General features: G+C 42.1%; 1 protein-coding gene and 1 long non-coding RNA gene across 2 annotated transcripts in view; one reads left to right on the top strand and one right to left on the bottom strand.

Moving 5' to 3' along the window:
- The first annotated feature begins 2,815 nt into the window (after window positions 1-2,815).
- LOC137301114 (uncharacterized) overlaps window positions 2,816-23,180 on the top strand; it is a 32,336-nt gene continuing 11,971 nt past the window's right edge. Inside the window, exons 1-2 of the long non-coding RNA XR_010958227.1 lie at window positions 2,816-2,934; window positions 13,102-13,223. This is a non-coding gene — a long non-coding RNA (uncharacterized lncRNA). The remainder of the gene's footprint in view (window positions 2,935-13,101; window positions 13,224-23,180) is intronic.
- LOC137301112 (msx2-interacting protein-like) overlaps window positions 16,205-23,180 on the bottom strand; it is a 93,210-nt gene continuing 86,234 nt past the window's right edge. Inside the window, exons 12-15 of the mRNA XM_067970540.1 lie at window positions 19,572-19,997; window positions 18,731-18,925; window positions 18,377-18,535; window positions 16,205-17,537 (exon numbers count right to left, since the gene is read on the bottom strand). Coding sequence (XP_067826641.1) covers window positions 17,406-17,537; window positions 18,377-18,535; window positions 18,731-18,925; window positions 19,572-19,997 — 912 coding nt within the window. The 3' untranslated portion in view covers window positions 16,205-17,405. The remainder of the gene's footprint in view (window positions 17,538-18,376; window positions 18,536-18,730; window positions 18,926-19,571; window positions 19,998-23,180) is intronic.

The raw sequence follows: 23,180 nt of genomic DNA, 5'->3' as shown, positions 1-23,180 counted from the left end.
AGTTCTGTGTTTTGTGCGAGTGGGTGAGGATGTCAGGATGCATTATCTTTCCTCAGTTCCCATAAGAGGCAACTCTCGGGCAGCCTTATTTCATGTTATGGTGATTGGCCTCCTGGAGGTGCTGCAGTTCCAGCTTAAATGCATCTTGTAATGATAATCTTCCCTCTGACTTTTCCCAGCTGGTTAATGTACTGGACCCATGTGCACAGTATCTTCAGTTGGCTACCCCCTTTTGTCAACAGGATTTCAAATGAATTGAATTACTTGTTCTGGCCCCCATGCTGTGTGCACCCTCATTGAGTATCTTATCCAAAAGGTAGAGGGGTGGGATTTCTTCCAACTCGCTGCAGAGTTATTGCACATTCAATTGCAGAATATGGAGCAGAATTAAGAAGGATAATTGGAGCTTTCCTGAAGGCTTAGTGGTGAATATCTCTCAGGTTGAGTTATACAGACCAAGAAATTCCAGGCCAGAACCCTGATCTGTGCTGGGTTAACTGATCTTAGCCAGGGCAGTAGTTGGGATGCTACACCAGCACCTATCAGCTTGGGAGGGGAAAATAAATCAACCAAGGTTCCTTCTGTTGATCACTAGCCAGAGACTGCTGCTGGAAAGCATGAAGATTTGTGGATGTTTAAGGGTTGTGATTGGTTTAACTACTGTCCAGAGTCATAATCTTGCTCTCTAGACTCTTGCATGAAATACAGAAGTGCTGCCTGAATTCAGGGAACTGTACGCCAGTAGTGCCAGGGAAAAAGCTGGGGGTTGAGGGATACATAAGTTCCTGGGTTTGATTTAATGTAGCTTGTGTCCCATGTTTTAAAAAAAATTAATTACATTTTAAAAAAATCATCATTTATTTTAGCGAGCCATAATCTGTAATGCACTGCCTGAAGCAGATTCAATAGTAATTTTCAAAAGGGAATTCGATATATACTTGAAAAGGAAACATTTGCAAGGCTATGGGGAAAAAGCAGGGGAGTGGGACTAATTGGATAGCTTTTTAAAAGAGTCGGCACAGGCACGATGGGCCGAATAGCGCTGTTGCCATGATTCTATGTATATCAAAAGCAAAATACTGCAGATGCTGGAAATCTGAAAGAGAAACAGAAAATGCTGGAGAAGCTCAGCATGTCAGGCAGCATCTGTGGAGAAAGAAACAACGTTAACGTTTCAGGTCGAAGACCTTTTGTCTGAACTGGAAGATGTTAAGAGAGTTAAAGCTTTTGAGCAAGTACAGAGCCCGACAAGGGGGGAGGGGAGGAAAGAACAAAAGGGAAGGTCTGTGATAGGGTGGAGGGCAGGAGCGATTAAATGACAAAAGGGATGATGGTGCAAGGCAAGAAAGGTGGTAATGGGACAGGTTAAGAAACAAAAGATTGATCAGGAGTAGCTGTAAATGGCAGCAGCAGAACCATTACCAGCACTAGCTGACCGAAAAAATGGGAGCAGTGGTTATGATCTGAAGTTATTGAAATCAATGTTGAGTCTGGAAGGTTGTAAAGTGCCCAAACAAAAGATGAGGTGCTGTTCCTCGAGCTTACATTGAGCTTCATTGGAACAGTGTAAGAGGCCGAGGACAGAGAGGTCAGAGTAGGAGTGGGAAGGGGAATTATAATGGCAAGTGACCGGCAGGTCAGGGTCACACTTGCGGACAGAGCGGAGGCGTTCAGCAAAGCGACCACCCAGTCTGCGTTTGATCTCCCCAATGTAGAGGAGACCGCATTGTGTGCAGCGGATACAGTATACTAAATTGAAAGATAGGGTCCTCCTTTGTCTTCACCTTCCACCCCACCAGCCTCCACATTCAATGTATCATCCTCCGCCATTTCCGCCACCTCCAGCGCGATCCCACCACCAAGCACATCTTCCCCTCCCCCCTTTCAGCATTCCAAACGGACTGCTCCCTCCGCGACACTCTAGTCCTCTCTTCCATCACCCCCAACACCCACTCTCCTCCCCACAACACCTTCCTGTGCGAGTGCAGGAGATGCAACACCTGCCCCTTCACCTCCTCCCTTTCCACCGTCCAGGGCCCCAAACACTCCTTCCAGGTGAAACAGCGGTTTACTTGTTGTACTTTCAATTTAGTATACTGTATCCACTGCACACAATGGTCTCCCCAATGTAGAGGAGACGCAAACGCAGATTGGGTGGTCGCTTTGCTGAACACCTCCGCTCCGTCCGCAAGTGTGACCCTGACCTGCCGGTCGTTTGCCATTTTAATTCCCCTTCCCGCTCCTACTCTCACCTCTCTGCCCTCAGCCTCTTACACTGTTCCAATGAAGCTCAATGGAGGCTCGAGGAACAGCACCTCATCTTTCGTTTAGGCACTTTACAACCTTCCGGACTCAACATTGATTTCAATAACTTCAGATCATAACCACTGCTCCCATTTTTTCGGTCAGCTAATGCTGGTAATGGTTCTGCTGCTGCCATTTACAGCTACTCCTGATCAATCTTTTGTTTCTTAACCTGTCCTATTATCACCTTCCTTGCCTTGCACCATCATCCCTTTTGTCATTTAATCACTCCTGTCCTCCACCCTATCACAGACCTTCCCTTTTGTTCTTTCCTCCCCCCCTCCCTCCCTTTCCCTGGCTCTGTACTTGCTCAAAAACTTTAACATCTTCCAGTTCTGACGAAAGGTCTTCGACCTGAAACGTTAACTCTGTTTCTTTCTCCACAGATGCTGCTTGACTTACTGAGCTTCTCCAACATTTTCTGTTTTTATTCCATGTATATCAACTTCTTCCAAATAGCTGGATAGTCACAGGGTGGCGCTGTTACATAGTATGGAAAGGGACGCACCATAAGTTTTGGCTGGATAGTTTCAGAAACCAGGAGCTCTGTGAATTAGTTATCAGATTTACCTTATATTGGAGATATGGAGGGTAAATTAATTAAAGGAACGAAGTCTTCTGACCCTGAAGGTAAACAACACCGCATCACATAAATAATTAGGTAAATGTATTGAAAATGCCTAAAATATGCTTTTAATTCCGGGCGTTTCTGATTACAACTCAGGCTGTGGTTGATGTGTAACATAGCGCACTGCCCAGCCGTGAAATACATTCCATACATAGACGAGATATCCCACAGATCCACACAATGACTAATTTGTTTTGTTTCCATTAAGTTAATATCGTCTCCCTGTGTTTCCTCTTTGCTGCCACCAGTAGATGCTGTCGGGCAGGAATTGAATGCATTCCAACTGGTAAACATCACATGCCGCTGGGCTGGGCCATAATTACGAATGAAATGCAGAGCAGTTTACCCTGTCTTGACAGCAAGGCTTTTAACTTTAAATGCTGTTTATACAAAAACCCCAGGATTATTAGAAAGAGCGCCTTACTAACTTTCTTTTAATCTTTGAGGACTGAGAACTTTTCAGTTTTTGGTCTTGGACACCGATGGAGGAGTTAAATACGGACATAGTTCATTCCTGTGTACTGGGGAGGGGTTCAGTACAGGCCAATACATTATCTTTCGTACTGAAGAGCTTTCATCGACTTTTAAAGAAATAGCTATATATCTATGTCTTGGGTTTACACATGTAGATTCACCTCAAGGATTAATTCTTTCAGAATGTAGTTGCAATGCTCCCAGGACAGCAATTTCGTGGGTGCAGATCCCAGATGGCACAGCAGAACTATCTTGCATCACTTAGGTCATGCAGCAGTGTGAAAGCAAAAGCCCGAGGTTGGTGGCATGTGCAGCGACAGTGGAGATTAAAAGTAAAACTACAAATTTTGGATATACACAGCAGGTCAATCCGCATCATAAAGAAAAACACAGGTTAAAGTTTTGAGTGGGGACCCTTCATCAGAATTGCAAGATGAATGGTTGTCATCAATCCCATCATCCAGGACCAGGAGTAGGTCATTCGGCCTCTCGAGCCTGTTCCGCCATTCAATTAAATCATGGCTGATCTGCATATTAACTCCATTTATCTGCCTTGGTTCCGTAACCCTTAATACCCTTGCCTAACAAAAATCTACCAATCTCAGTTTTGAAATTTTCAACCTGGAAGGAAAATGGATTTGATCTCATTACTGCCCTGATGAGCCTCCTCTGGTGGGAAGTACTGGAGATTTTACCTGGCGGGGAAAGGTGGTCTTTCTGGCCACAGAGATTCTGATGACTTCTCTTAAAGGGATAGAAGTCCTTCTGAATCTCCCCATTGCATTATTTAATCTGACCCATGGTGGGTAAAAGCTTAAATCCAAGTAATTGAACTTATGTCTGAATTGATAAATTAGTGTTCACATTACAGCAGCAGAAATGAAATCTACCCCTACCTGGTGTGTTTTCCAGAATGAGACAAACTATTCTCTGATGCCCCAAAGAGCATCCAATGTCAGGGTATTTTTTTTTTAAAAAGAGTCCCTTGCTTTCTCTTATTCCTAGGATGTGGTAACATGCATGGACTGTGTGTTAGATCTCTGATTGCTTGCCCATGTTACAATCTAGTACGCACCACAGAACATAACCATTCATTGCCCACCAGTCTGTTCAACACTTCTGTGACCGGTGGGCACTGTATGATAATTGTTTTATTGGTCCAAATTCACAAATTACAATATAAAGATTTGATTAGTATCCATCTTTGAGTTGGGCAGGCCATCTTTTTGGTGCTTGTAGATGCCTGGTATCATTGGGCTCCGTCACATCGGCCTACCAAAATAATGACATGGTTAAATTATGGATAGGATCGTCAGAGAGGGTCTCCCTGATAGCTCGTCCATCTTTCATTCTCTGATATGCACCCAAATGACTACAGAATATGGCTATGCAATGTCCACCACATCACTAGAAGCCTTTTGCGATTGGTGGGCACTGTGGAATATCAACTGTTTAGTCTTAATCTCCAAGATGTTATGTAAAGATTTACTTGCACACATTTTTTAGTTTGGAGAGGTGGCCTGTTGTCCAGTGGTGCTATGCTTTTAGGGAGTGCTTGTAGATGTCCTGGTTGCTTTGGGCTTGTCTAATGCCGTCCCATGACAGCAGTTAATCCTATGGTCTCTCGTGTCCCTTCTCCTTCTGGGGACGTTTCTGCCCTACTGCTTTAGCCAGATCAGGCCCTTGCAGTGTGCGGAATCACAAACCAAACCACAGCCCCACTGTTCAGGAGAGCAACGTGTTAAGAAACCAAACCAGCACAGCTCCCACAACTATCTACACTTGGTAGGGATCAGGCGCAGTGGTTACTGTCTGTTTACTATTGCAATGCAGAGTTAGTAATGATCAGTGCAAAACTGGTTGATTTAATTATAGTTAAGACAAAGCAGGATCTGGACCCAAATTAATCTGGTGGTTGGTGTTGTAGGTTTCTCTGAGCTGATAAGAAAGCATCCGACACGCAAGCTGTTCACTGTAGTAATAGCTTTGTTAAAATCCTATTTATTAACCTGAGATTGTACATCATCCTATTCATTTGGAATAAAAAAGTTATTTCCTCTAACTCCTCCCACCCCATGACTCAGTGAGTAAAAATGTAGTAGGGCACGCAGTCTTACAGATCAGGAAGGTCACTAGTTCAGTGTAAGGTCAATGCTGTTATCTGAAGTGTCCTGTAGGCAGCATATGGTTTGACTGAAATGGCCCTTCTGTTGAATTGCAGTACTAGCCCTCACTGCACAGGGTTACTTATGAAGACTAGCTAGTTAGATAAGGTTGCAAAGGACTGCTGCCACACATGGAGCAATGTGTGAGCATAAGTTTCTGCCTTCAGGAAACAAGAAGGAAATTAAGAGAATTGGAGGAGCTGAAAATGTCCTTTTCTCCTATTTTAATTCCTGGTTTTGTGCCCGTGGGCCTTGAATCATTACCCTAGACAGTCGGTGTAGATCAAATACATTAGGTACTGTTTGATAAAGATCTTCCTACCCTGCCCAGGATGGAGTGATTTGCCACTGTGAATGGTAGAACTTACCTACAGCGTAGCTATGTCCAAGATCAGCTGAAGCTATTGTTTAATATAAAGCATGGGCCTGACCAGCCTGCTCCTTTTACAGACTATGTACAATCTACCCCAGCTGGGAATCTTATCACAAAATTAATTTCCTGAAGGAAAGTTTTGCAAAATTTCTCAACATCAAAAGTAAACACAAAAATATATCCTGATGTGGGGGGGGGGTTTGCAATCTAGCTCATCCTTCCATAAAAGTCTGAGATTATTCCAGATATTGGTTACTCTTTGTATGAAGTGCTTGCTAACATCAAACCTGAACTTGCCCTTTAGCAGTGCGTACCAACATCCTCCAGTCCTGGTTTTACTTGAAATAATGTTCAGGATTAACTTCCATCTTCCACCCTCCATAAACTTGAGCTCATCCAAAACTTTGCTGCCTGTATCCTAACTTGCTCCACAGGTCCCATCATGGCCTTGTCCCTCCCTCTCCCTATCTCTGTAACCTCTTCCAGCCCTACAACCCTCTAAGATCTCTGCGCATCCCTGATTTTAATTGGTCCACCGTGCCTTCAGCTGTCTAGGCCCTAAGCTCTGGAATTCCCTCCCTAATTCTTTCCTCCTCTACCTTGCTCTCCTCCTTTAAGCTGCTCCTTAAAACCTACCTCTGTGACCATCCTGCCCTAATATCTCTATGTGGCTCAGTGTCAAATTTTGTTTGATAACGCTCCTGTGAAGGGGCCTTGGGATGTTTTACTATGTTAATGGCACTATATAAATGCAAGTTGTTGTTGTTCCATTCCACTTAATATCATACACTTCAATAAGGGTCCCTCTCATTCAAGGGTGAACAGGCCAAGCCTCACACCTCGGTCCTATGACACAAGGGATCAGCCTTGTGGCCATTCTCTGCACTACTGCCAGGGCTTAAATGTTTACCTAACCCAAACTCCATCTCCACTATATAACCATGGCCCTTTGTTTCCCAGAGGGTGCCTTAGCACAGAACTCCTCATGTAGTCTGGGTATTTGATTAATGTGCCTATATTTATCCCTATAACTTTAATCTCATTCCTAACCAGATATTTAGCCAGTTCTAGTCTGAAGTTCATGGACAGGCTATTAACTGTTTTTGCCCAACCTGTTCCACAGGCACTATTTTTTGAGGCTCAGTAATTTTATTCTCATGTTCACTAGTCTTACACTCACAGCCAAGTTAAATAACTTGCTTATATTCACATTATCCATTACTTTCAGCATTTAAACACCTAGATTATGACTGCCTCATTTCTGTTTTCCAATGATAATAAAACCAGCTTTGCCTGTCTCCCCTCTCCTAGAGGCTCATCCACAGTTACTGAACTCTGACCACACTGCAATGCATCAACGTGCTTTTGAAGGTCATATGCCCAAGTCTGCCCTTTGGAATTGGAATAATCGGGTCCAATATAAAATGACCTCAATTCATGTTTCTAAATACAGAATTATAGCTGCAACTTCCTCCTGCAGTGAATTGTTGATCCTGGCTGCAGCATTAAGAAGAGCCGCCAAGAAAAGGGATAGTCAGTACCTTTGCACCCCTGCACTACTCGTGTGTGCTTCTCACAATTAATTACAGAGCAGTGTGTCAGACAAGGGAGCAGGTTGCCTTCCTGTCTTCCCAGATGGGTGATGGTGTGTAGCGCTGGAAGATTCGAGAGGGGGTGGGGGAAAAGAAGGGAATTTTTAAAAGAAAGTTATAAAATCACTGTTCTACTCTCCTGAAGCTATTGGACAATCAGTTTCAACGGGCTCCTCATGGTATCACGGGGACCACTACAGTATTATAGTTTCCCGTATGCCCAGGCATTTAGACTTTTTAAAAATTGTGATTTGATCTGTCAGTCATTAAGGTCAGGCAGAGAATCTTAATGAGTATTCTTGTTCAGAGACAAGAATTGTGCTTTTTTGCCACGTTTCTCCTCATGGTGCTGAGTCTTGCCATGGAGCACCTCACCCAAGTGACCATTCTTCAGGTGCAAGCCTAGATAATGAGTGGCGGCAGGCTGTGCGAGTGTAGGGGCATCACAGCCACACCTGATCCTGATATCCATAATAATGAACTTTCCTGCAGGCGTCACTGGATGATGATTGGGAAGAGGAACACTGCTTGTTTGTTTCCATCCATGCTTCCCTAGCCCAAGGACACTGAAGCCAACTGGAGCACCTTAGCTGAAAGCAGGTATCAGTACAGGTAGCGATCAAAACTTGTTCCTTCCTGGTCTGTATGGCTCAGTAACACACTTGGCAGTGTCTTTACTTAATGAGCTAGTAGGGGAGCTCTTAAAACATGATTATATCTGCATATCATGACAGTAAGGTGCAGATATTATCCATCTCCCCTGTGCAAGCTGACCTACATTGGCTCCTGGTCCACTAACGCCTCAATTTTAAAATTCTCATCCTCGTGTTCAAATCTCTCCATGGCCTCACCCCTCCCTATCTCTGTAACCTCCTCCACACTTGCAACCCTCCAAGAACTCTGCATTCCCCTAACTCTGGCCTCTTGTGCATTCCCCACTTCCATCGCCCCACCATTGGGAGCCGTGCCTTCAGCTGTCTAGGCCCTAAGCTCTGCAATTTCCTCCCTAAATCTCTCCACCTCTTTCTCCTCCTTTAAGACACTCTTTAAAACCTACCTCTTTGACCATGTTTTTGGTCACCTGTCCCAATGTTTCCTTCTTTGGCTTGGTGTCAATTTTTGCCTGATTACGCTCCTGTGAAGTGCCTTGTGACATTTCACTATGTTAAAGGTGCTATATTAATGCAAGTTGTTGATATTGTGAGGGATGCGAAAGAGGATCTGGATTTCCACAAGCAGCAAAGGAACGCTACATTTTGTATTCTAACCCTATGTACATCCTAAAAAAAAAGTAAACAATTCTTTCACAGGTCAAGCTGGGAAAAATTTAGGAAGTATTTTGCTCTGTTGGCCTTTTTTGACAAACGCACTCAGTGAACGCCTGAGTCTCTGAAATGCAGAACCCTCTGTAGTTCAGAGCTCCAGCTCCTCGGCTGTTTGTGCAATGTCTGAGTGACTGAAAGCACAGTGTGTGCATTGTCTTCAGTCCACTCACAGGCATTCTGCCAAGAACCCCAGCTACACAGCATTCTTTGTACCAAAATGATTCCAGAGTGGATCCAGCTGTGGCACACAGTTCAACTGCCTTAAAGAGCCATTGTCATCCCATGAGGGAGGATGAGGGAGCAGGAAAACATGGTAGGTAACAGCTCAGAAAGCAAATCAGCACAAACCAAACAAGATGGTAGACATAGCAGCAATTCTGCTGTGATCTTTTCAATGAAACACCTTGAAGTCCTGCTACAAATTAAAGGACTGCACTGTTCATAAAATTCCACATATAGTGCGATTGAAAGATCCAGGTGGACACTATACCAGCTGCCATATTGAACAGCAGGAAGATTGTTTAAATTCAGGATTTTCTGGTAAGCAAAACAATCCCCTATAATGAGAATACTCCCATTATCCAGATATTTCTGCACAAAACTCCATATTGCTTCCGACAGGCAGTAATAAGTCCTGAAACCATTGCCCCACCTACAGCAGCAGGGTTGCATGGAGGGATAAGACGGTTTAAATTGGCCCACCGAATTCCTTGGAACCAGATCTATTGTACAGCAACAGTCAGATATTATCTAACCCCAGTCATACCATCTCTTTCATAACCTTTTGAAAACCTTAATGTCAGTTTTCTTCACAAAGGATCTCAGCACTCAAATAAATATACGTTAATGAGATTGATTATGGGTTTTATTTATGGAGATTCGAATCCAATCTCAATGTTGGCCAATATGCACCCAACAAAAGAAGGGCGCCAATGATTATGAAGTTGAAGTTAGATAATGATGTGGATAATACTTTAAAAACAAAAGTCTTAATGAAACATTGAAGAACCAACTATCCTTGAGGAAACATGTGTGATTGGTAACTTACGTCAAAGAGATTATCAATTGAATACAAATAAACCAAGTACCAGAGACTTGCAAACTAATCTTAAAAAAAACGTGTAAGCCAACAATTCTATTGGTCATCCTGAGGGTGCTGACTCCTTGTGGGGTACAATTCTACAGACACTCCAGTCCTATGGTACCTCTCCTAAATCATCAATCTTTACACAAGGGTATGCCGTGAGTGTTGCTGGGCTACTTTCCATTGGGGAATGGGTATCAGTACTAAGCCTGATCCTGTCCTCACATGACATCTACACACACACACTTTCCAAACAATTCTATATTTCGACGTTACTGCACACATTCCAACCCCTGCTGCCTGCTCAATCTGCAATAGTTACCGTTCACCTCCACAGGTTAAATGATGAAACAAATTATGAACAATGACAGAAAAGGAAAGATCCTCTGGTCCATCCAGCCTTTCCCAGACAATGATAGCTTGTGCATCACAATATATACATTCTCCACCACACCCAAAGCCATGTGATCTCCTGGGAGAGGCAAAAAAAATAAAACCCCAGGCCAATTTTGAATGGGGGGGGGGGGGGGGGGGGGAGATCTGAAATTCCTCTCCAATCCCACTGAGGCAATTGAAAACTAGTTCAGGAGATCACTCTGGCCCTGATAATTTTATGCAGTACCTTCCTTTTGAATGAGGTGATCTCCACCCCAGCCAGAAACAGGTCCAGCTCTCACTTGAAGGAATTCAGTGAATCGGCATCCACTGCATGAGCCAGCAGCCTGTTCCAGAGGTCCACTATTCTCTGCGCAAAGAACCACCTCCTGACATCTAACCTAGATCTGGCCTTATACGACTTAAAATTGTGACCATGTCCTCCCTAATCTATTTCATTGGAACAAACTGTCAACTCCAATACAATCTATTCCCTTCATTTTATAAACCTCGATCAGATCACTCCTAAGTCTACACATCTCTAAAGTGTACAGTCCCAGCTCGTTTAGCCTATTTCATAACCAAGATGCTTCAAACTGGGAATTAATCTAGTGGCCCTATTCATCAACCTTTCCAAAGCCTCAACATCACACACCACATGAGGAGACCAACACTGGACACGGTATTCTAACTGAGGTCTGACCAAGGTCTTGTACAAGGACAAAATAGTATACTTTGTCTTATAGTCAATAGTCCTATAAATGCACCCCAACATCCTATTTGCTCCAGCTAGCGCTTCACGGCATTGCTCATGAACGCCTAGGTTACTTTCTTTCTCTACCTGCTTTAATGCTTTTCCCTGAAGGGTGCATGTATATTCAACATTCACCCTGCCCACATGCATAACACTGCACTTTTCCAAATTGAACATAATTTACCAGTCACGAGCCCAGTCCCCCAATGCATCAAGATCCACCTGAAGCAGTAAAGCACCATCTATAGTCCTGACACTCACACAAATCTTAGCATCATCTGCAAACTTGCAGATCATGCCCCTAACACCTACATCTAGATCATTAAAGAGCAACGGTCCAAACCACTCCCTGCAGGGCACCACTGGTGACTAGTCTCCAAACAGATCCAAATCCATCTATAACTACTTTCTGTCCATGGCCTTCCAGCCAATTCTCAATCTGGCTCAATATATTACCACTAATACCAGAGGCTTGGATCTTGTAGAGAAGCCTCTTATGTAGTACCTTGTCAAAAGCTTTTTGGCAGTCTAAGTAGACAATGTCAACCATCTTGGTGACTTCTTCGAAAAATACAATCAAATTTGGAAGACATAACCTTTTTTTGACCTTGTATCTATGTTAATATTACCAGTTTTATCATCATTCAATTCTAACAGTCAAGCATTGTCTTCAAGAGTGAAGACCGATGCAAAGTACTCATTTAATATTTCCGCAATACCCTGTGAATCCTTTGTAACCTGTCCTCGAGCATCCTTCAATGGCCCAATACAGTCTTTGACAGTTCTCGGACTCTTCACATAACTGAAAAAGCTTTTCTAATTACTTCCACAATTGTCTATGATCCTTTTTTCCATTATCCTTTTAGCTGATCTAATAGCGACATTAGTTTTCTTTAGCTGTTCCTTGTACCTAATTCTGTTTAGTTGAGTATTAGATGCCTTTTATTTGTAGAAACATTTATGTTTACATCTTATTTGTCTTTGTACATGACCAGTCAGCCACCTTGGCCTTTTCTTACCACACTCCCTTGTTTTGACTTTGGGCACATATTTGTCTTTCACATTTTTTAATCTTGTTCTTAAAAACTTACCATTTATATTCCACATTGGTCTCTTCACCACCCAGCAGATTAGTGCTGGGAACCTGCAGAATATTTTTTGTGTGGGAGTCTTGTTTGTACTGACGTCCATGCTGCTATCCAATCTTTCAGATATACTGACTCAATCATGTATAGCAGTCTTAGGATCTTCAGTTTCTTGTTTCTCAGGAGCCATCTGTCCATTTGGGGAACAAAATCCTGAGATTTCCTAACCTAAGGGACAAATGCATTGCATCTCAAGATTACAGAAAAGTGACCACCTGTGAAAGATACCTGCAGTCCAACCAATACCAGAAAACCATCTCCTTGAAGGAAAAAATCCTTGCAGAGAATTATGGGAGTCACCATCCAAATAGTCTCACAGTCTAAGGAAGCACATATAACATCCAACTTATATGGCCAAACTGTTGGAAACTAGACAACTGCATTAATTCATAGGGGTATGGTAGTGTAGTGGTTATGTTACTGGACTAATAATCCAGAGATCTGGACTAATAATCCAGAGAACGCGAGTTCAAATCCCACCATGGAATCACTGATGTCCTTTAGAGAAGGAAACTGTACCTGGTCTGGCCTATTTGTGACTCCAGTCCCTCACCAATGTGGTTGACTCTTTACACCACTCAGTTGTAGCAAACCAGACAGTGGTTCAAGAAGGCCTACCACCACCTTCTAAGAGCAACTAGGGATAAAAGAAAGATTTGCATTTACATAGTGCCTTTCAGGAGTCCCAAAGGGCTTTACAATCAATTAAGTACTTTTGAAGTGTAGTCACAGTTGTAATGTAGGAACAATAAATGGGCAATAAATGCCAGCAATGCCCACAACCCAAGAATGAATTAATAAAATTAGAATTCATTGTATTGATAGATTGGTCTTATAAAGTTGGCACTTGTGTCCTGACTTTGGTTGTCTTGGTACCATTAGGAATTCAGATTGCCTTCTGTAAAGGACTAGTACAGGGAGACTGGCATGAGATTGCACCAATGAAGACAACTCCAGTGGCTGTGATCTTTGGACTGATTATGAGGCTCCTTGGACTAACTCGGGTGAGTGAAATGTGACTTTAAGAAATTCTATGGTATGCATCAGGCTGTGAGGCAGTGGGAGGGGTTGCAGTAAAGGGGACAACTTTTAATTTTTTTTTGGGGGGGGGGGGGGGGGAAGAAAGAGAACTATCAGGCAGTGTCAGTAAAAGTATGATGAGTTTTGTTGCCAGTATTCCTTAAAAATAAACCAATTCCTAGTGTTTTTTTGTTATAAGGAGCAGGCTCTTTGCTATCAGGTGGGAATGTGAATAGTGCTCCAAAATATTTCATTTTCTGGAATTTCAAATTCAAGATGTTCTTAAAAATCTAATTGCCTCAAGAAATAAGGCTCACAACATTTCATATCTATTACTGGTTGAGGTGGGGTGGGGTTAAGAGTAAATAGCTAATGGCTGCAACAGAATCTTTCACAGTAAATCAAATTAAAAATCAGGTCTAAATGTAAATATATTGCTGTTACAGGAAGCAGTTGGAAATTATGGGAGATTTGTATAGAGAAATACAGTGACAGCATCCTGCTAAAATACATAGCTGTACTGGCTAAAACTAGTAACCAATAATCAGTACCTCTTAAAATTCATCTGTTTTAATTTGTTTCCCTCTCACTCAGTATTTATCCTTGAAATTTTCTCCCTTCCTCTCATGGAAGTGCTAACATGTAGGGGTATAGTTCCACAGATACTGGCAGCTATCCAGTATCTTGCCCCATTGGCCATTCTTCACATGTGAGCCTAGTGAGTGTTGAGAGGCTATTTAACTGTGGTGGACATCAGTTGAGCCCATGTCACCAAGTTTTAATCAGGAGGGGGAAACCTGCCAAGGGCCACTAAGGCCAATATTTTGAGCCCATACTCTCCCACCAATCGGCTAACTCAACATAGACCAAGGATTTCCCTGATCTGTATTTCTCAGTACGACACTGAGTAGTGCCTTTATTCACCACAGAGTCTGAATGCTTATTATAGCTTTCTTCAGATAGACCCATGTTCTGTGGCTTATGATTGTCACCACACATACCTTATACTTTAACACTGCTCAGCAGTCACCCATTATTTTTCTTCAATGTTCTACCCTCTATCCCTCTCCTGAAAGCATGCACCCTCCACTACGTTGTCCAAGATGTGTGAGCCTTGATAATGTGTCAGTAGGCTATTTGGCTGTGACAGCTGAACCTCACCCAACATCTGCATATATACACACTTCCAGCAGGAGTGACTAAACAGCAATCAGCAGCAGGAACCCTGGCTGATTTCCCTCCTCAACACAAGAGTATTGAAGTCAACTGTATAGCCCCTACCACCGCCCCACTTGAGGTCAATTCAGCAAACCAGACATTGAACCTGGGGCCTTCCTGCTCTGTGTGGCTCAGCTACTCACAGAAATAAATTCACTGAGCCATCAGGGAAGTCTGTCTCCAACTTGTGTTTTGTTTTTAAAAGTCTCTTGTCTGGTCCAAGGTAGGTTTTATTTGCTAGCTGAGGCCTTGTTTTATGATATCTGTCAAGAATTAAAAACAGACTTTAACAGACTCTGCTAAGAATCACAGCCCCAGATCATGGTTTTGTCTTGCTGAAGGGGCTGCATGATTTGATCTCGATATCCATTTATAAATTTGAATCTGTCTTGTTGTTTATTGCTGCTCCTAGTAACTGCCTGGTAAACAAAGATATGTACAGTACAAAAGGTCTTGGTGTTACAGGACTGTAATGTGCACAGGATCTGCTCTACTAGATTTGCAAAGATAAGATCTATCTCCAAACAACAACTGTGTAAATTCTGCAAACACAACAGGTCTATAAACATGACATTTTTTTTGTCTGAAGAAATATAACCAAGTGTTTCTGACGCAGCTGTGATGACTCAACCCAATAATAAGGATTACCGGAAATACCCAATTCTTTCAGTTAGAAAGATAAAAAAAGTTTGACCTTCTCAGTACTGAAACCCTTTCAAGCTTTAACAATGATTTTATGACAATTGTAAAGATAACAAAGTAGAATTTGAGAAATGCATAGAACACCTTAATTCAGAGAATTATTTAAATTAAATTATAAAATTCTGATAGTGTTCCATTTTAGATTTTGGTGCTCCTGCAGACTTCAAAAATTCAAATCAACCATTCTAGTTTTTAAAAACCTAGGAAACCCAAATTCCTGGTTTAGGATTATTACTGTAAACACATGGACCAGCAAACACTACAATTATACACCAGATCAAGAGCGTCTGGAATTAGTAAAATAGTCTTACAGGATAGTGCTCTCTCAGGATATGCACTCCTCAAACTTTTCAAAAATTGACCAAAGCTCCACAGCATTTTTACTTCTATTAATCTACAAAAGAATCATTCAACCTATTAAACTGTAGTTTAAATTGCAGAGTTATGTTAGACATGTGGTCTGTACACTGCACTAGGGCAATTGCTGATAACTTGACATAATAAAGATAGCAGCCTACTAGGGAAGCCTCAGTATGAGATGGCTCCACTCCATCACCATATGTAAAATGGAAGATATTCTTACCATCTGTCTACTTGCCTATACACCCAGTCAGATAAACAGGGAAAAAGTTAAAACCAGAAAAGAAACACACACGTTTCTTAGATTGAACAAATGAGTTCTGCTTGCTCTGATTGTTCCCAATGCATTGACAGTATAATTATATAACCACATCATACCATACAGCCACGGTGTCAGAATCAACCCATTCATTACTAGAGCTACTCCTTGAAATCACAGCTCGTGGAGTCTATGGTCACAGGATAACTCCAGAAGGTGCAGTTGCCACAGCTGTGTGGAGTGGTGCAGGCTGAAACAAGGAATGTTGACGAGACATTCTGTGAGACATCTTAACGATTATGTACTCATCAAAAAGATACAGCTTTATCTTTACAGCCCACCTGAAAATGTTGGCTGTCACAGGACTAAATGATGCCAGCTGGCAGGCTATTTACATGCTCAGTACAGAGAGAATGCTGCCATATCTTCTATAATGTGCTAAGATTTTTATTCTGTGTATCAAAATTATAAGTGCCTTCAACATTACCATGAAAGAATCGTTTTGAGTTTTACAAATATTTACAGCACTGTGTAACACGGTTCAAGTCTGGGGGGTGGGGTTTCCTTTCTTTTTTACACAAGTTAATCAGATCAGACCAAAGCACAGAATTCCAAAAGTACTATGTACAAACGCCATTAAAAAGTACAAGGAGACTGTTTGCTGTTGGTAGGTAGTTACAGCGTTCATGGCTGGCTCAGACAGCGCAGCCCCTGTTTTCTCGGGAGTACCAGTCCCCTTGCGTCCCCCTCCTATATCGATTAGGAGTAGGGGGCTCGTTTACTCAGTACCAGTTTTTGCTGCATATTGGAGACCACTTTTCACCACATTGGCTTAAATCAGACTCAGATCGCTCCAAACAACAAAAGGATAAAAAAAACAAAGAAAGGACTGTGGAAAGAATTTATAAATTAATGAGACCGAACAGATGTCCTGACAAGCATAAAATACTCTCACATCTTGAAGGACAGCGTTAAGGAGCAGTGAAGCGCACTTAAGAATGAATGAAAGTACAAAGTCCGCATATGAAAATAAGATTTCTCTGAAAATGCATTTTGGCACAGGTAAAATTGTATGTTTTTTTTTCATCTCAGTAAAGTTTGAATTCATGGTTCCAAGGATTCAGCATTTCCCACCAGCTTTATTTCCCTTTTCGGTTTAAACTGTTCATCCCTCTTCTCTCAGCAATCAGCCCATTTGATTCCTTCTCGAAGAAAGGAGATTTACAAAAGGAAAAAGTTGATCATTACAACTGATGGTGGGGTTGAAAAGCATCCCAACTCTGGCCCTGCTGAAACAGGTAGGGATTCTGAGGTCCTGCCTTCAAGTCCATCAGAGGGGGTCCGGGATGCTACCATGATACGATCCATAGCAATCTACTGCCATACAGTCACCAAGTCACTAATATAGTGCAATGGTAATCCCAATTCACATAAACAGGAATCGCCGAGAGTGCAGGATTACAGAGAGGGGTTTCCACTCTGCCACTGGAGCCCACCAGTTCGCCCAGGGCTGGAAACATTGTAAACACGTAGCTGCCCATTGTCCGAGTCGGGCCCTGCTTGGAAGAAGATTGGCAGTTGGCAGTGTAACGGAGTTCAAGATTAAAAAGGAGAGCAAAACAAATGCTCACACTGAAGCAATGACGATCATCAGATGAGGGGAGATGTTGGAGATGCTGGCAAGCAAATCTGGGGCTAGGCGGGACAGATGACTTTCAGAGAATTCACAGGGTGGGAATATCTGGAGAACATAAGCAGGCTGCAAAGAGAAAAGGCACAAGATCAGTGGGTGCAACTTCCAAAACATCAACAGGTTTTCTGTAGAATAACCATCACAAAACATGTCACTTTGAACAAAATGCACAATCATGGCAAAATAATTCCCCACTGATCTCAAACTGTGTTTCATTTTGATACCCAAAAACGGGCTCACTAACAAGATTTCATTGTAATTAGTTGTGGGGCTGCAAACATCAGCCTCATTCAAACACTCATGTTGGGAACTTCAAAAATAAACCTTTTTTCCTTTGAATCCATCAGTATCCACTGTTTTTAAACTGACTAGATTCCTCTTCTGAAATTCAGTCAACTGGGAATAAACTGCTGGGAGAGGGAAACCTGCACATCCAACGGGTCAAGAGAAGATGATAGGCATTAACAGAAAAAGCATAGAAATGGTCAGTTTTGGTGAGGTGAGGGGGGTGGGGGAGACTAGAGTCAGGAAGGAAAGAGTCACCTGCCTTTCTGCTATGGAATGTCTTTGCCTGAAACACATGTTACTGTTTATGACATCCCACTGCAAAATGGAAATAGCCTGTTCCTACAGCCCACTTGAAAAGGTTTAAATTCCTATGATGCTGTTTGGCTGCATTCCAAAGTTCTCTTGGGTTGCTGGGGGCAGCAGGATATTTCCAGTTGCTGCAGTAAAGCTAATTCAAAATGACAGCATTGATACAGCACACAGACAGAGTCAAAGAGCAACAATCGGTCACTCCTGGTTGGATGATACCATCTGGACTCCTACCCTGTATTCATCTTCTGTTCTGCCCCCATGGTGGACAAAATAATATGCAACTGGATTTCTGTTTGATCATATACCTGATTCGAGCCAGGATTTGGAACATTGATGATTCCAGCAGCTTGCTTGAGCTGTAGATAGCTGATAAAACCAGCCTTCAGTGACTCTGTCTGACTCACGACATCCTCCTGATCACGGCCGCATGGTAATGCCAACAATAAACAGTAATCGGTTTCCACCTAGAAAACAAAAAAAAAAGTCAGGTGATCTTCACCCCGAACAGATATTTCCTACTCCTCACCTGCCCAAATTACACTTATGATGTTTTAAGACACAGTTTTAAAAAGTTAAAACATTCACCGCTTCAAGAACATTTGAGCCTTTATCTACAAATGTTATAACAAATATTGTAAATGCCTTTTAAATTCACTTACCGTCATTCTGCGAGCCACACCTTCCAGCTGTGTTGCCTCCAGCCGCATGCGCTGAGCAATTCTGAGAGGAGGCCCGCCCTCGGGTGCTGGAAGTGACCGATGGGCCAGTACATTGTTGCCAGACACAAAATGTAGTTGCACTGCAGCTGTGTCATTCTTGAGAGCTAGCAGACCCTGCCACACAATTGGGTATTTCTAAAGGGACAAACGTTTTAAAATGTAAATCACACTTAACAATCATGCACAGAACAATCTTTTAAACCTGCAGCATTTCAGTGCTCTACATGCAGATCCTCTAAAGATGCAATATCTTCCCTGAATTGATGTGAAAGCTCATGAATATGAAGGGGGTTTGGTACACTGTTATATACAGCCAGCACAAGTGAGAGGAGCTATTGAAATGAGAGCAAATGTTAGGGGATTTCTTTCAGCTAAAAATGGTAGATTACTTACCCTAGCTAGAATCTTCCTCAACGTTTCAAGGAAGTTTTCATTTAAAAGCAGTTTATTCCTCTAATTCGGCCTTGAGTTAGAGGAATAAAAAAGTTTTTTAAAACATAGAAAATAAAAAAGTAATGACTAGATGAAAGTATGAAATAAAGTAGAGCAGATGAGAAGCAAAAGGGTTATAAAAATAAAGCCGTGTGATAGAAGTGGATAAGGGAACAGTTATGACCATGAGGCAACAGACTGACACCAACACTTTAATCAACCTCCATATTCAAACTCAACATTTTATATATGATTTGAAAACCTTGGGTTTATATAATTTAAAACTTCCTTTTATGTTGGTTGATAAATCCTAGCTAGTCTTAACTGATGCAATGGAGTTGATGCTTACTGTTAAAAGCTGCACCATGTCCATAGGTCTCTGTGAGCCTGAGGGTGGCTGTGGTTCCTGCTTCCCAGTGGTCTGAGAGTCTGGCCTGGACATCACAGATGGTGGGGCTGCTCCTGGTGTTGAAGATTGTGTGGCAATAAAAGATGGTTGCTTTGGGGTTAGGGGCTGGTGTGGTGAGGACAGTTCATGTTTGATTGGCATAGACACTCCAGTTGGAGAAGGATAGGAAGTCGGATTAGCTTCTGACTGTACCCTCTCTCTCTGTAGATGTTGCAGGTGAGGTGAATGCAGTTCCACCTGCCTTGATAGTCTGGTGATGGATACATGATGAGGATGTTCAGAAGCCGCAGATCCCTTGGAATCCTGGGATATTTGTGGAGTTTTACTTCTCTGGCCAGGGTGGACGTGTTCCCCTTCTGAAATACCCTATTGAAGAACAGACAGTTTTACAAACATTGCATTGAAAATATTCCGGTATTCACTCCCCCACATCATTGATTTTATTTATGCATTAAGGCTGTCTGAATCTGTGACTAGGATCTTCAAATCAATCTGAAAGATGGCCTCAACAAAACTCCATGAGAATTCCCCAAATTCCATTGCCTCAATGATGTTGTCCAGACTGTCATTTGGAATTTGTCTTTACGGACTTACTTGTTTCGAGTGTACTACGTTGAGAATTAGCCACCATCTCACAGATTTTTTTGGAACATTTGACTTGAAATTACTTCTCTCAAACTGATTATGTTTGGTACATGCCTTTGGTAGGAACAATGATTTAACACATTATGTGGAAAAACTGGAATCAGATCCTTAATTGATAGTTCCTCAAACAGAGAATTCCTTCAGAACGGGATGACATAACCTTGCAGTAACCCAGTCTGAGCTGATGGCATTCAGTTATGGAGGAAAATATTTCTACTGCCTCCCAACACATCATTTCAACTGGTGAGATAGTTTGGGGGGTGGAGGAAGATTGGAAGAGAAATGTAGTTGATGGAGCCATCTAGGCTTTGAAAGGCCATCATGCCATTCAAGGACCTTGCTGCACAACAGTTCCTATGTATCGATCTATAGCTGGAATGTAAAAGCTCAAAGCCAAGAGAAAGTGTAGCACCTTGTGATGGTCACGAGAGGTTAATGTTCTTGACTTTTTATGTCTTAATTGTTGAAGACAGATTTTGCCTGTGCTGAGGGTAAAACTTCAGTGAAAGCACATCATCAATGCTCTAGTCAATCTTAAAAAAAAATCAGCATAGATAAAAAGCAAATACCTAGACATTCACACAAGAGTCCTGTGAGTGCAGTTTGGAATGTATGATGGAGATAGGACAATGAACTATATATTGGTGACAAAAATTAAGAATGAGTGTCCTTCAAGGGAGGGGAAGAGCAGGAGTAAAAACACTCAGCATAAAAAGTAAAAAGAAAGAACACATGGGAGATGAGGGAAGTTCTAGTTTTCCTTCATTGTTTACAGGAGGATATGTAATAGCATTTGTCACAGAAAGGCCTAAGAGCTGATTTTTGTGAAAGTCCTCTGCCTTGGAGTGCTTCATTTCAGATTTGGACTGCAGACCTAATTCCAAAGGTCAATCCAAGTCTGTAGGAGGCACCATCGAGAAAAAAAAGTTCTGGGACACAACAGGCAAAAGCGTGGATGGGAATGCAGGCATGGACTTCTAATTTGAGCAAAAACAATAAAGCACTCAAGTAAACGCACTGATGACAAAACTTCAACATACTCAAAATGAAAATGACATTGAACCATCAACAAAAAATTGAAAATGAAAATCAGTTAATTCCAGAACAATTTTTTAAAAAATAACTGGACCTACAATGAGAGCAGAATTTATAATACTGCCAACAGTGGAAGGAAGAAAAGATCCTTGGACTGTTCTGTCTGGGAATGGGGAGTAGGGGGGAAGATGACATGACTCAGACAATATAAAACTCTTGAGGGAAACACTGTCTCAGCTCTCTTCCCTCCCCATCCTAGCTGAAAGGACAGCCCTACCCCTAGGGCAACTGGAGATTCAATGAATGAGGAAGATGTTCTATTTTGACATTTAACTGGAGAATAAAACTATGGGCTATCCATAATCCCCCCACTTAGAGAAAATGACAGTATGACAATTTCTAAGTCTGACAGTGGCAGAGTTTAAAAAATGCAAAATAGGGTAAAAATGTAAATTGAAACAATTTTTAGTCATCAAAACCATCTTCAAATCAATAACTTAAATCAATAAAACTCCTCTGATGGTGAGTAATGTGCAACCATGAAAAGCATGATTTCCTTACAATGTGACATTACTTAACAGAGATTTACAGTGTTGCCAGCACTTAGGCGCCAGCTTTGTGGTAGCACTCTCGACTCAGACAGAAGGTCGTGGGTTCAAGTCCCATTCCAGAGACTTGGGCACGGAATCCAGGCTGACATTTCAATGCAGTACTGAGCGAGTGCTGCAATGTCGAAGGTGCCATCTTTTAGATGGGATGTTTGGTTTAACCTCTCAAGTGGACGGAAAAGATTTCCTGGCACTATTCCAAGAAAAGCAGGGGAATTCTCCTAGTGTCCTGGCCAATATTAATCCCTCAACCAACATTACTAAAACAGATTATCTGGTCTTTATCTCATTGCTGTTTGTGGAACCTTGCTGTGCGCAAATTGGCTGCTTCCCTACATTACAACATTGGCTGTAAAGCACTTTGAGACCTCCTGAGGTTGTGAAAAGCGCTATACTTCGTTCTTTCTTTCATGCCTGGAAAAATGTGTGTATTCTCAGTATTATGCACTAGCAAACTCTGAATTACAAGTGTGCTACCAAAAGGAGGCCAAATATTTCTCTAAAGGAAGAGAAACAGAGACACTTGGGGGTGTACGTACACAAATCTTTGAAGGTGGCAGGATAAGTTGAGAAGGCTGTTAAAAAAGCATACGAGATCCTTGGCATTATAAACAGAGGCATACTCTATAAATAGAGTACAAAAGCAAGGAAGTTAAGCTAAACCTTTATAAATCACTGGTTAGGCCCCAGCTGGAGTACCGTGTCCAATTCTAGGAAGGATGACAAGGCCTTAGAGAGGATGCAGAGGAGATTTACTAGAATGGTACCAGGGATGTAGGACTGCAGTGACATGGAGAGACTAGAGAAGCTGGGATTGTTCTCCTTAGAGCAGAGAAGGTTAAGGGGAGATTTAATAGAAGCGTTCAAAATCATGAAGGGTTTTGATAAGAGTAAATAAGGAGAAACTGTTTCCACTGGCAGAAGGGTCAGTAACCAGAGGACACAGATTTAAAGTAATTGGCAAAAGAGCCAGAGGTGAGATGAGATTTTTTTTTTATTCAGCAAGTTATTATGATCTGGAATGCACTGGCTGAAAGGGTGGTAGAAGCAGATTCAATAGTAACTTTCAAAAGGGAATTGGATAAATACTTGAAGGGGAGAAAATTGCTGGGCTATGGGAAAGAGCAGGAGAGTGGGACTAATTGGATTGCTCTTTCAAAGAGCCGGTACAGGCACGATGGGCCGAACTGGCTTCCTTCTATGCTGTACGATTCTATGATTTTATGAAGTAAACTAGGCACGGAAACTCATACCGCTCCTA

This window comes from Heptranchias perlo, chromosome 32 (genome assembly GCF_035084215.1).
Source record: "Heptranchias perlo isolate sHepPer1 chromosome 32, sHepPer1.hap1, whole genome shotgun sequence".
NCBI lineage: Eukaryota > Metazoa > Chordata > Chondrichthyes > Hexanchiformes > Hexanchidae > Heptranchias > Heptranchias perlo.
Note: the sequence above shows the minus strand (reverse complement) of the source record. Positions and strands in the feature narration are given on the sequence as shown.